Consider the following 13,632-nt stretch of genomic DNA (forward strand, 5'->3'; position numbering starts at 1 on the left):
CTCAAAGACGCCATTTAAAAACAGCTGCACTGCTGAGTGCTGAAATCTTATGTTCGGGAACGGCTTGAGGACCACGTCTCCCGTGGGGGCTACGGGTAGGGAATGGGTACGTTGGGGGAGCAGACCCAACGGGTCTGCACATGTATATATATATAAATTACTTTCCCAAGGTCCCATATTCAGTTCTTACTTCATCCAGACCACCTTCCAAGGATGCACATATTCAGTGCCTCTGATGGAGCACTTACCTCGTTAATCGCTCATGGGATAAAGAACCTCTTTAATCGCTCATGGGATAAAGAATAAACAAATGTTCTGTGTTATCAAAAATATTTATTTATGTAGGACTCATAACTTTATCTAATACAATCTGCATTTTGGAATATGTAGGCAACTTAAATAAATATAGGGAGCTATGATAACATTCTACAGGGAATGATATAGACTACATAAAGACTTGTCAAATGTTTGCAAATTTATGAGATTTAATGATTTACATGTACATTTTTGGTTATTATTTGCAATAACATGTCAAAAATGATCTTTAAAAAAAAAATTGCAGTACTGCTGAATACATCAAGAAAATCACCATTTTTGTTTTATAATTACCAGAAAATTAAGTCAATTTTAACAAGAAAATGTAAACAAATGTCAATGTTTAACAAACACATTGTAGATACTCATAATCCCAGATACAAACGTACGGTTCCAGCTCCCACTCAAAAGTCTTGCGCACTCTTGACAATGTGTTCACACTGAATAGAAATGATCAAAATCTATTTTCACCTTCTTCCCATCAATCAAAGACAGACATAGACATGAGAATTACATCCTTCAACAAATAAATGTTCCTTGAATGTGTTCTCACGTGCATTTCGCATTCGCGTTCGTGAAATGGGTAAATGCTCGGTGGAGGATGTGTACTCACGGAGGATGGGTGGTACAGGTAGGAGAAACCGAGAGAAGCCTTTCTCTGGAAGAAACAAAAACACATACAAGAGTCCTAAGCTATCGTTCACTCGTTAAAGATCAGCTTTTCAGTGACCAATTCTTTGCAGTGCAATTCTTTGCACTTACCGAGGAATAGGCTCACGTGTGACCTTAAATGTATCTGGTGCATTCTTCTATTCTAATAGTGGTATGCAATCATTTCTCAATAATTCCTTGATTTGGATAAAGGTGGTTCAAACTGTGTCAATGAGATTAGATTTGGTCCACAGGATTTTTACCTTTGCATCTTTGCTTATCATCAGCAGGGATGGGACTGTGCATTTTGTTAGCTTTCACACAGGAGAAATAGCTTTTGGCATTATTACCCCTCTCTTCAACTCACTCCTGAGCAAGGTGTTGTTCTGTAGAGCACTCCTCACCGTAGCCAAGTGGACAATATCTGGGCAACCCTGGGATCCCAAATTTAGACTCCAAACAGACTTGAGCTTCACCATTGAACCACCATGGAGCAGCCAGTGTATAATAATTATGCTTATGGACTAAATAATAATAAAAACATCTACAACATACTGATGCAGGGCACAGATGTGTTGTTCAAGCCACTTTACTGTTTGACTAGAGACTAGTTAGACTTTCATATGCTGAGAGTGGACGTTTCTATTTGTTCAAATTTTTATCTGCCACCTCAGAAATTCTCAAACATTTCACATTTTTGTTCAGATATTCACATAAGTCATTCAAGCAAAAGTTTAACATTTGCAATTAAAACATTTTTGGATTCATTATTAAAACAAAAAAGACAATAATAAGATATGCAGATTTCAAATCTCTTTCGTCCGCCAGTCTGGAAATTTCAAATATTAAAAGTAAACTTTACAGAAGAACCCTACAACCGGCCAAAAAATTAAGCAAGAGGCACTTTCCACGAGTATGAAAGCCAATAGTTGCAAGGCGGGACTTGCTCACCTTCTCTCAGTCTGTATGGCTTTGAATGACTATGGGCTAGCTGAGGTTGTGTGCGGGAGTGAGGAATTGAATCGATTCAAGTGTCCACAAACATTAAACTCCACCTTATTACCAACAAGTACCACCAGTGAGGTATTCTGAAGCATCAAGCAATTTGTTCAATGTGGGAAACAAAGTGCAGCGACATCAGAACAAGTCGTAATAGTTCAACACAGATTAGTCCCTCCAGTGTGGCTAGTGTGTCGATCTCACGTCCTTTACGTTTCTTTGGCATGAGCCATATGAACACTATTGCATTTCGTAAAGTTGAAGCAGCAACGATTCATATCCTGGGGGGGGGAGCATTTGCCTGTTAACGCCACCAAATGCTGGAGTCCTTCACTTGTCTAATCAATTGTAAAGATGCCAACATCATACATCGAGAACCATGTCATAGTTCTGCTCTTTCCTTCTCCGGCAGCACTTGGTGATTAGGACAATGTACAGGGTTAAGAGCATGACCCAGTAGCAGGCATAGAGTATGGCCCCTATAATCAGAACCGTCTGTTCGGACTCCGAGAAGGGTTCCTGCGTCTCATTGTAGATGGTGTAAATGAGCCCTCCCAGAAGGATGCTGAACCACAGCGACACCGGGATCAGCCCGATGAAGTTCACCACGATGGTCTTCCTTCCCGACGTGCCCCAGCCCGCCTTGTTTATGGTGGCGATGGCAAACATCTTGGCGGGGAGCAGGCTGGACATGTACAGCATGGAGTAGAGGGACATGAAGACCATGACGATGTTTCCCCGGAGGCAGCTGGCGAAGGACGACTTGATGAGGCCCACCAGCTGCACGGTGAGGAGGAACAGGAGGATGTTCCATATCCTTCCCCGGTAGAAGAGCTGGATGACGGTGGCGATGAGGAAGAAGGGGAAGAACCCGGTGATCACAGCTTCGTAGGTCATCCACAGGTGGTGCTTGTGAAACCACAGGGCATTGTACAGCCACTCCCTGAAGTAGGATTTGCTCCAACGTGTCTGCTGGTTCAGCCACCTCAGGTACTGCGTCGGGGTCTCAGTCAGGCACTTTGACCTCGCCGTGTACTTTGTGGCGTAGCCCAGGCTGAGCACCCGGTTGGTCAGATGCCGGTCATCACCAAAGCTGCACTGTGAGCCCAGGAACTCCTGGTTATACCAGTCCTCCATGAATTGGTGCAGAAGGTCGTTCCTGTACATCCCCAGAGGCCCACTGATGCACTGCACGCACCCAAAGTACGACTGGCAAGCTCGCTCAATGTTGAAAGCCATCCAATACCTGACGCTGCTGAGGAACGAAATCCACGACTCGTACTTGTTGAGAATCTGGCAATTGGTGAAAGAAAAAAAATCAATTGTTAGTGCACATAAAAAAACACCAGGGTTTTGAGTCATAGAGTCAGAGTCTTACCCTGTGGACGCAGGCCCTTCTGGCCAACATACTAACATGTCCCTAATCCTGCCTGCCTGGATTTGACCCAAATCCCTCTAAACCTGTCCTATCCATGTACCCGTCTAAATGTTTCTTAAATGTTGCGATTGTCCCTAACTCAACCACCTCCTCCGGCAGCCCGTTCCATGCACCCACCACATTTTGTGTGAAAAATGTGCCTCTCGGGTTCTTATTGTCTCTTTCCCTTCTCACCTTAAACTTATGTACCTGAATGGATTTCCCAAACTATTTTAGAAACATAGAAACATAGAAAATAGGTGCAGGAGTAGGCCATTCGGCCCTTTGAGCCTGCACCGCCATTCAATGATCATGGCTGATCATCCAACTCAGTATCCCGTTGTGATGATGGCTGATGGTCCCCAATCAATAACCCGTGCCTGCCTTCTCCCCATATCCCTAGATCAACCCATCATGGTTTTAGGCATTAAAATCTATGGATCCAAAGAAGGAATGTACTGCTGGCCTCTGAAGCCTTCTGTCTTTTCCCTGTATCCCACCGATATTTTCTTTCTCAACTCAAGAAGGCAGCTAATATTATCACGAGCCGCAAAACCCTGTGGCTCTCATATCACGACTACCGTTGGGAAGAAGGTGCAGGAGCCTAAAACAATCACTTCCTGCATTCATGAACAGCTTCCTCCCATCACCCATCAGGTTCTTGAAACACCCTGCAAAACTGTGAACACACCCCTATCTCAGTATTGAACTACAATGGACTTTGTACTGCTACGGTTGTACTATGTACTTTTGCTTATCATGGTCTGGTTTATCTGAAATAACTGATTATTTATTGTTTGTTTATTTGTTGTGTTGTTTCATTTAATGAGCCGCTAAAGCTGCAACAAGAAAGAATTTCAATGTTCTGGTCTTAATGCTCATGGCAATTTAACACTCTCCACTCTTGATGTGACCGGAGGTGAGGACGGGAGGTGTGAGGGGAGGGGGTCAGTGCTGGGACCACCGCTGTGTCTCACCTATCACACCATCTGCACGTGAATGTGAATGCGGGTGAGGCAGCACCTATTAGAGCGGTGGACAAAAATGCTGGAGAAATGCTTGAGTCTGAAGAAGGGTCAAACTCAGACATAGATGCTGCCTCACCCGCTGAGTTTCTCCAGCATTTTTGTCTGCATTGCCATTTTAAATAGTGTACGATGGGCTTAAGCAGATTGCTCGCTCTTTACGGGGAACCTGCCGACAGAAAACTATTCTCATTGATGAGTGTGGAGGAGTGTGACTTTATTGAGCGTAAGACTCATGCATTTGACAAAATTCTCATGCTGATGATAGTTCTGACGCTCAAATTTAAAATATATATCTATATATATATATATATAAATATATAAATTTGAGCGTCAGAACTATCATCAGCGTGAGAGCGTGAGAATTTCGTCAAATGCGTGAGTCTCACACTCAATGCGCGAGAGTTGGCAGCCTGCTTGTTCTGAGGAGAACACACCCAGCTTTTTTTCCCACGTGACTTGAAGTGCCTCACCCACAGTGTTTCAGTAAATCTTTGTATCCCTGCCATGCCTTGCTATCCGTAATGGTACCTGGTGCCCACAACTGGTTGGACCCACACAGTCAACGGATGCTGGCAGCAATTAATGAAGGGGAGAGTCAAGGGGTTATTTATAGCCATTATCGGCAAAAAGTTCATCCCACACCTCCCACTGCCCGCTGGATTCCAGCGGCTGGAATGAAGGGGTGTCCCCAAGCCCCGTGTTGTTGCCCCCAACACCCATTGGTCCTGGCACTCCGTCACTCGTTTAAACAAATGAAGTTTCATACCCATCCCTAGGTCAAGATTCCAACACTGCTCTAATCAGCTAAATCGCCTTAACTTCTGATTTCCACAACTCCCTCCTCAGCACCAAATGTTGTTAAGCTGGAAAGGGTGCAGAGAAGATTTAGGATGAAGTTGCCAGGACTCAAGGGCCTGAGCTATAGGGAGAGATTGAGCAGGCTAGGACTTGATTCCTTAAAGTGCAGGAAGATGAGACATATTATTGGGGTGCATAAGATCATGAGTGGAAGAGGAAGGGTTAAAGTAGGAGAGACAAAAAACAGGGACATAGGTTAAAGGTGAGAGGGGAAAGATTTAATAGGAATCTGAGAGCAACACGAGGGGTGATAGGTATATGGAATAAGGCGCCAGAGCAGGTAGTTTAGTTACATACTATCACAATGTTTAAAACACATTTAAACAGGTACATGGATAGGGTACGTTTAGAAGGATGTGGGCCAAATGCAGGCAGGTGGGACTAGTTTAAATGGAGTAAGTTAGTTGGCGTGGGCAAGTTGGGACGAAGGGCCTGTTTCCACACTGTATGAATCTGACTTTGTGGGTATGCTCATTAAATTGGGACCAGAAGGAACTCTGGTTGGTGATGGAGCAGCCACAGAACTCTGACACCCTTCCATTGAGACCATTTCAAGGGGCAGTACATTGAAAGTTGCAGCCATGGTGAAAAACATGCAGTGCCCTTTGGCCTATAACAGAGGTGCTCTGTTCTCCTAAGACTTCCATCCTGCCTCCTAATGGCCAGTCATAGTCACCCATTCTCTGTCATTAGTTAGTGTCTGCAGTGAAGCGGTTTCATAAGTAGCCACAACTGCTGCCTTACCTGTACATCACCACCAACTCCACCAACCATTGGGTCCTCCTCCAGGATCTTAACCATCTCCACCGTTGCAGCAGGATCCAACATTGTATCCGAGTCACACACCTATGGAAAGAAGGGAAGCGGTTAAGCCTTTCAGCACTGTTCTCAGGCCCGCGCACATCCCCCAGAGCAGTGCGTTAAAGGCAGCTCCAGGCCACTGGCCAAATCCACACGCACACTATTTGCTTCCATTCTGAACCCTTTTCAACAAAGCTAAGATTCGCATCATAATGAAAAATGATGAACACTAGAGCATGATCAATATTAACCCAAGATTAAGAATTGGATTTACAGCACAGAAACAGGCCATTCGGCCTCATCAGGCTCTTCTCACCTTTCTACAGTGATCCTGGAGGCAACAGTTAGATTGCAGTTAACATGCTGGGAAGGAGATGGGAATGGTTCGGGGGATATGGAGGATAAGAATCCCATCCAGTGTTATGAGTGCTGGAAATACATGGTGACGTTTCATGCTTGCTTTGCATGTGGTCAAACAGCCGATACTAAAGTCACACTACAAAGTGTTGGAGTAACTCAACGAGTCAGACAACTTCTGCATTTAGGTCTTTATTCTCTGGAACGCAGAAGGTTAAGGGGGGACTTGATAGAGGTCTTTAAAATGATGAGAGGGATAGACAGAGTTGATGTGGACAAGGTTTTCCCTTTGAGAATAGGGAAGATTCAAACAAGAGGACACGACTTCAGAATTAAGGGACAGAAGTTTAGGGGTAATATGAGGGGGAACTTCTTTACTCAGAGAGTGGTAGCGGTGTGGAATGAGCTTCCAGTGGAAGTGGTGGAGGCAGGTTCATTGGTATCATTTAAAAATAAATTGGATAGGCATATGGATGAGAAGGGAGCGGAGGGTTATGGTATGAGTGCAGGCAGGTGGGACTAAGGGGAAAAAAAAATTTTCGGCACGGACTTGAAGGGCCGAGATGGCCTGTTTCCGTGCTGTAATTGTTATATGGTTATATGGTTATATGGTTATATGGTATTGAACATGGATATGCGACATTTTGAGTCATAACCCTTCTTCAGAAGCACTGCCTTATCCATCTCCTCCACAGATAGAAACATAGAAATTAGGTGCAGGAGTAGGCCATTCGGCCCTGCGAGCCTGCACCGCCATTCATTATGATCATGGCTGATCATCCAACTCAGTATCCTGTACCTGCCTTCTCTCCATACCCTCTGATCCCCCCGGCCACAAGGGCCACATCTAACTCCCTCTTAAATATAGCCAATGAACTGGCCTCAACTACCCTCTGTGGCAGAGAGTTCCAGAGATTCACCACTCTCTGTGTGAAAAAAGTTCTCCTCATCTCGGTTTTAAAGGATTTCCCCCTTATCCTTAAGCTGTGACCCCTTGTCCTGGACTTCCCCAACATCGGGAACAATCTTCCTGCATCTAGCCTGTCCAACCCCTTAAGAATGTTGTAAGTTTCTATAAGATCCCCTCTCAATCTCCTAAATTCTAGAGAGTATAAACCAAGTCTATCCAGTCTTTCTTCATAAGACAGTCCTGACATCCCAGGAATCAGTCTGGTGAACCTTCTCTGCACTCCCTCTATGGCAGGGATGCTCCCTGACTCGCTGAGTTACTCCAGCACTTTGTGTTCTATGCAAGATTCCAGCAGTTCCTTGTGTTTAAGAAGGAACTGCAGATTGTGGAAAATCGAAGGTACACTAAAATGCGGGAGAAACTCAGCGGGTGCAGCAGCATCTATGGAGCGAAGGAAATAGGCAACGTTTTGGCCCGAAACGTTGCCTATTTCCTTCGCTCCATGGATGCTGCTGCACCCGCTGAGTTTCTCCAGCATTTTTGTGTACCTTCCGCAGTTCCTTGTGTCAACTAAAGTATCAAAGGAAGAAAAGCAACAAAGACATTGTTCAACCAACATTGGTCAACATTTAAGAAACAGACAGGTACATGGATAGGACAGGTTTGGAGGGAAATGGACCAAACGTGGGCAGGTGGGACTAGTGTAGCTGGGACATGTTGGCCGGTGGGGGCAAGTTGGGCCAAAAGGCCTGTTTCCACCCTGTATCACTCTATGTCTCTGTCGGTGTGCTTCTAATTCGGGGTTCGTACACTGCCTTTGCTCTGCTCATTTACATTGATGGCCTCATCTTCCCTGTATTGTGGAGACTTATGCCCCTGTCCCACTTAGGAAACCTCTGGAGACTTTGCGCCTCACCAAAGGTTTCCGTACGGTTTCCGGAGGTTTGAGTATAGGAGCAGGGAGGTTCTACTGCAGTTGTACAGGGTCTTGGTGAGACCACACCTGGAGTATTGCGTACAGTTTTGGTCTCCAAATCTGAGGAAGGACATTCTTGCCATAGAGGGAGTGCAGAGAAGGTTCACCAGACTGATTCCTGGGATGTCAGGACTGTCTTATGAAGAAAGACTGGATAGACTTGGTTTATACTCTCTAGAATTTAGGAGACTGAGAGGGGATCTTATAGAAACTTACAAAATTCTTAAGGGGTTGGACAGGCTAGATGCTGGAAGATTGTTCCCGATGTTGGGGAAGTCCAGGACAAGGGGTCACAGCTTAAGGATAAGGGGGAAATCCTTTAAAACTGAGATGAGAAGAACTTTTTTCACACAGAGAGTGGTGAATCTCTGGAACTCTGCCGCAGAGGGTAGTCGAGGCCAGTTCATTGGCTATATTTAAGAGAGAGTTAGATGTGGCCCTTGTGGCTAAGGGGATCAGAGGGTTTGGAGAGAAGGCAGGTACGGGATACTGAGTTGGATGATCAGCCATGATCATATTGAATGGCGGTGCAGGCTCGAAGGGCCGAATGGCCTACTCCTGCACCTAATTTCTATGTTTCTATGTTTCTATGTTGCAGGAGGTTGCAGGTAGTGGAAGCAGGTAGGGAGACTGACAAAAACCTCTGGGAACCGCAAGGAAACCTTGGGCCGGGCGCAAAGTCTCCAGAGGTTTCCGTTCAGGTTTCCTTAAGTGGGACAGGCTCATTAGACTACCTCACGCAATATTGCAATCCATTGATATGAATTTTGTCGGCAGTCTGAACAGCTGGTGGACCACTTGCCTTCCTCCTGACTTCCCACTCGACAAAACGCTGAATGAAATGATCCCAAGCTAAATCCATTATGGATTCTCAATATAACTGCCACAAATCACAGGAGAGCAAATATCAACCAGGATGCTTGCTCCTCATCCCTGTTTGAAGATTCTGCATGCTTTTTTTTTAAATCTTTTAATTTTGGGGGTTTTGGGTGTTGCTGGCAAGTAACATTTTTTGCCCATCGTGAATTGTCCTTGAGAAGGTGGTGGCAGCTGAGTAATGTACCTGGACAGAACAGGGGCCATTATAGAGTTTGCCACAAGACGTGTGTCTGGAGTCACATATAGACCAGGCCAGGCAAGGATGGCGGACATCTTCCCCTGAAGGGCATTCCTGAGCCAGATAGGTTTACACGATATTTTAGTTGGTGTCATGGCTACCATTACTAGTTATTGTTCCAAAACTTCTGATTTACCTGCGGAGACAATCGTGGTGTTTAAGAGGCTTTTTGATGGGCATACAGTTATACAGGAAATGGAAGCATATGGACCACTTGCAGGCAGAAGGGATTTGTTTAGTTTGGGATCATGTTCGGCAGAGATATTGTGTGCCGAAAGGCCTGTTCTTGTGCTGTATTGTTCTACTCTCTCTGTTTTGCTAACTGAATTTAAATTCCACACCTGCCATGGATGTGAACTGGGGTCTCTGGATTAGATAATATTAAACAATAGACAATAGGTGCAGGAGTAGGCCATTCGGCCCTTCGAGTCAGCACCGCCTATCAATGTGATCATGGCTGATCATCCACAATCAGTACCCCGTTCCTGCCTTCTCCCATATCCCTTGATTCCGTTATCTTTAAGAGTATCTAACTCTCTCTTGAAAGCATCCAGAGAACCTGCCTCCACCACCCTCTGAGGCAGAGAATTCCACAGACTCACAACTCTCTGTGTGAAAAAGTATTTCCTCAACTCCGTTCGAAATGGCTTACTCCTTATTCTTAAACTGTGGCCCCTGGTTCTGGACTCCCCCAACATCGGGAACATGTTTCCTGCCTCTATTGTGTCCACACCATTAATGTTTCAATAAGATTCCCTCTCATCCTTCTAAATTCCAGAGTGTACAAGCCCAGCCACTCCATTCAATCAACATGACACTCCCGCCATCCCGAGAATTAACCTTGTGAACCTACGCTGCACTCCCTCAATAGCAAGATTGTCCTTCCTCAAATTTGGAGACCAAAACTGCACACAATACTCCAGGTGTGGTCTCACTAGGGCCCTGTACAACTGCAGAAGGACCTCGTTGCTCCTATACTCCTCTTGTTATGAAGGCCAACATGCCATTCGCTTTCTTCACTGCCTGTTGTACCTGCATGCTTACTTTCAGTATTCAAAACGGGATTACTGCACCAGTACCAGTGGAGGCACAATCAGGACTGCCTGTTTAAACTGCAGTGTCTGCTTTATTACTGATGGCCAGTTTCCAGGCTTACTCCATGAGCAGTAACTCAGGTGAGAACTGTTACAGGGCATAACCTCCCGGATGGAACAAATGAAGGGCAAAATTAATAGTCCATCGGTGCCGGCTCTGATCTGTTCTGTACCATTTCATACCTCTAGTTTCCCTCTTCCCCGACTCTCAGTGTGAAGAAGGGTCTCGACCGCAACATTGCGTATTTTTTTATCCTCCAGGAATGCTGCCTGACCCGCTGAGTTACTCCAACATTTTGTGTCTATCTTCGATGTAAACCAGCACCTGCAGTTCCTTCCCACACATTAATAGTTATGTAGCTAGTTGTGGGTGACTTTATATAACATACCCAAAAAATGGAACCAATTATTCAGTAACTAGCTCGATACAGATTTTCATGAACAACCTTGAATTTAGATCCAAATCTTTCCTTCATATTGACAAGGGAGGGAATTCCTTCAGCCACTGTCTTTCTGGTTTTGGTCTTGGCTGACAATCTTTTACGCGGAAATTTCCTCGTTGGCTGGGAGAGGGGCTTTGGAGGTGCAGCGGGTGGAGCTGCTGCACGCACCTCCAGTGGCCAGAGTTTCATTCCGACTTCGGGTGTGGAGTATGTACATTTTAGAAACATAGAAACATAGAAAATAGGTGCATGAGTAGGCCAATTCTAGCGAGTACAAACCGAGTCTATCCAGTCTTTCTTCATATGAAAGTTCTGACATCCCAGGAATCAGTCTGGTGAACCTTCACTGTACTCCCTCTATATTTTCCCTGTGACCGTGTGGGAATCCCCTGGATGCTTTGTTTAGTTTAGTTTAGTTTAGAGATACAACGTGGAAACAGGCCCCTTAGCCCACCGAGTACGCGCTGACGAGCAATCCCCTTACTCTAACTTGAGTATAGGAGCAGGGAGGTTCTACTGCAGTTGTACAGGGTCTTGGTGAGACCACACCTGGAGTATTGCGTCCAGTTTTGGTCTCCAAATCTGAGGAAAGACATTCTTGCCATAGAGGGAGTGCAGAGAAGGTTCACCAGACTGATTCCTGGGATGGCAGGACTTTCATATGAAGAAAGACTGGATAGACTAGGCTTGTACTCGCTAGAATTTAGAAGATTGAGGGGGGATCTTATAGAAACCTACAAAATTCTTAAGGGGTTGGACAGGCTAGATGCAGGAAGATTGTTCCCGATGTTGGGGAAGTCCAGAACAAGGGGTCACAGTTTAAGGATTAGGGGAAAATCTTTTAGGACCGAGATGAGAAAAACATTTTTCACACAGAGAGTGGTGAATCTCTGGAATTCTCTGCCACACAAGGTAGTTGAGGCCAGTTCATTGGCTATATTTAAGAGGTAGTTAGATGTGGCCCTTGTGGCTAAAGGGATCAGGGGGTATGGAGAGAAGGCAAGGATGGGATACTGAGTTGGACGATCAGCCATGATCGTATTGAATGGTGGTGCAGGCTCGAAGGGCCGAATGGCCTACTCCTGCACCTATTTTCTATGTTTCTATGTTTCTAACGCTATCCTACACACCAGGGACAATTTACAACGTTTACCAAAGCCAATTAACCCATAAATCTGTAAGTCTTTGGAGTGTGGGAGGAAACCAGAGGACCCGGGGTAAACCCACGTGGTCACGGGGAGAATGTACAAACTCCATTTAGACAGCACCCGTAGTCAGTATCGAACCCGGGCCTCTGGCGCTGTAAGGCAGTAACTCTACTGCTACAGATTCCTCCCACATCCCAAAAGCATGCAGGTCAGTAGATTAACTGCCCCTACCTTACATGCAGGTGGATGGTAGGGTCTGGGAGAGGCATGTGGGGAGAATAAAATGGGCCTGGGTAAGAAGTGTGTTGTTTTGGAGGGGACTCAGTGAGATGAAGGGCCTGATCCGTGCCATATGTCTTCATGACTTTATTTTGCAGTCATTGAAGCTGATCTGATTCAAAAGGATTTTATCTTTCAACAGCTCAAGTGCTTGGTTCTCCATTTTCAATTTCCTCTGCCAAATGTTCTACAGTCTGATGTCAATTATTGCCGTACCAGACTGTGGGATCAACTTCAAAAGGCTTCAGCCTAGTTAAGGATGAAGCAAAATGTAAAATAGCAATGTTTATACTTCCAGTTATGCCAAACGTCTGGGGAGACGGGGGGGATAGAGCTCAGAAGTACGGAGAGAGAAGTGGAGGGAACAGGACTGGGAAGGAGGGGGTGGGACTGGTCATTCCAGTACCGAGGAGAGGAAGGAAGTGATAGATTGGGAATGGGAAAATGTGGGAAGAGGAGGAGGGAGAAAGAGTGGAAAGAGCCCAAAATTGAGGGCTGAGAGGGTGGAAAGCTTGGGACTGGGGAGATGGCCCACGAGTCAGTGAGATTGAGGGGAGAGGGCATGGGAGTGCAAGAGGCAAGCCTTGGAAGCGGTTGGGGTGGGGAAAGAGACAGAGTGTGGATAAGACGGAGGGCAGCTAGCTCAGGAGGTAGCAAGACGGTGGCCACAGACCCTCAGGTCAGGAAATTATCTGAATGGTGGCCGATTAGGAAACGGGGAGATGCAACGAGACCTGGGTGTCATGGTACACCGTTCATTGAAAGTTGGCATGCAGGTGCAGCAGGCAGTGAAGAAAGCGAATGGTATGTTAGCATTCATAGCAAAAGGATTTGAGTATAGGAGCAGGGAGGTTCTACTGCAGTTGTACAGGGTCTTGGTGAGACCACACCTGGAGTATTGCGTACAGTTTTGGTCCCCTAATCTGAGGAAAGACATTCTTGCCATAGAGGGAGTACTGAGAAGGTTCACCAGACTGATTCCTGGGATGTCAGGACTTTCATATGAAGAAAGACTGGATAGACTCTGCTTGTACTCGCTAGAATTTAAAAAATTGAGGGGGGGTCTTATAGAAACTTACAAAATTCTTAAGGGGTTAGGCAGGCTAGATGCAGGAAGATTGTTCCCGATGTTAGGGAAGTCCAGAACAAGGGGTCACAGTTTAAGGAGAAGGGGGAAATCATTTAGGACCGAGATGAGAAAAACATTTTTCACACAGAGTGGTGAATCTGTGGAATTCT

The 13,632-nt window shown here is 45.6% G+C and overlaps 1 protein-coding gene across 1 annotated transcript in view; it reads right to left on the reverse strand.

The window, feature by feature from the left end:
• Window positions 1–313: 313 nt before the first annotated feature.
• Window positions 314–13,632, reverse strand: part of has2 (hyaluronan synthase 2) — a 38,373-nt gene continuing 25,054 nt past the window's right edge. Inside the window, exons 3-4 of the mRNA XM_055634720.1 lie at window positions 6,013–6,114; window positions 314–3,258 (exon numbers count right to left, since the gene is read on the reverse strand). Of these exons, the coding sequence (XP_055490695.1) occupies window positions 2,329–3,258; window positions 6,013–6,114 (1,032 nt within the window). The 3' untranslated portion in view covers window positions 314–2,328. The remainder of the gene's footprint in view (window positions 3,259–6,012; window positions 6,115–13,632) is intronic.

The sequence above is a fragment of the Leucoraja erinacea genome, chromosome 4, assembly GCF_028641065.1.
Source record: "Leucoraja erinacea ecotype New England chromosome 4, Leri_hhj_1, whole genome shotgun sequence".
NCBI lineage: Eukaryota > Metazoa > Chordata > Chondrichthyes > Rajiformes > Rajidae > Leucoraja > Leucoraja erinaceus.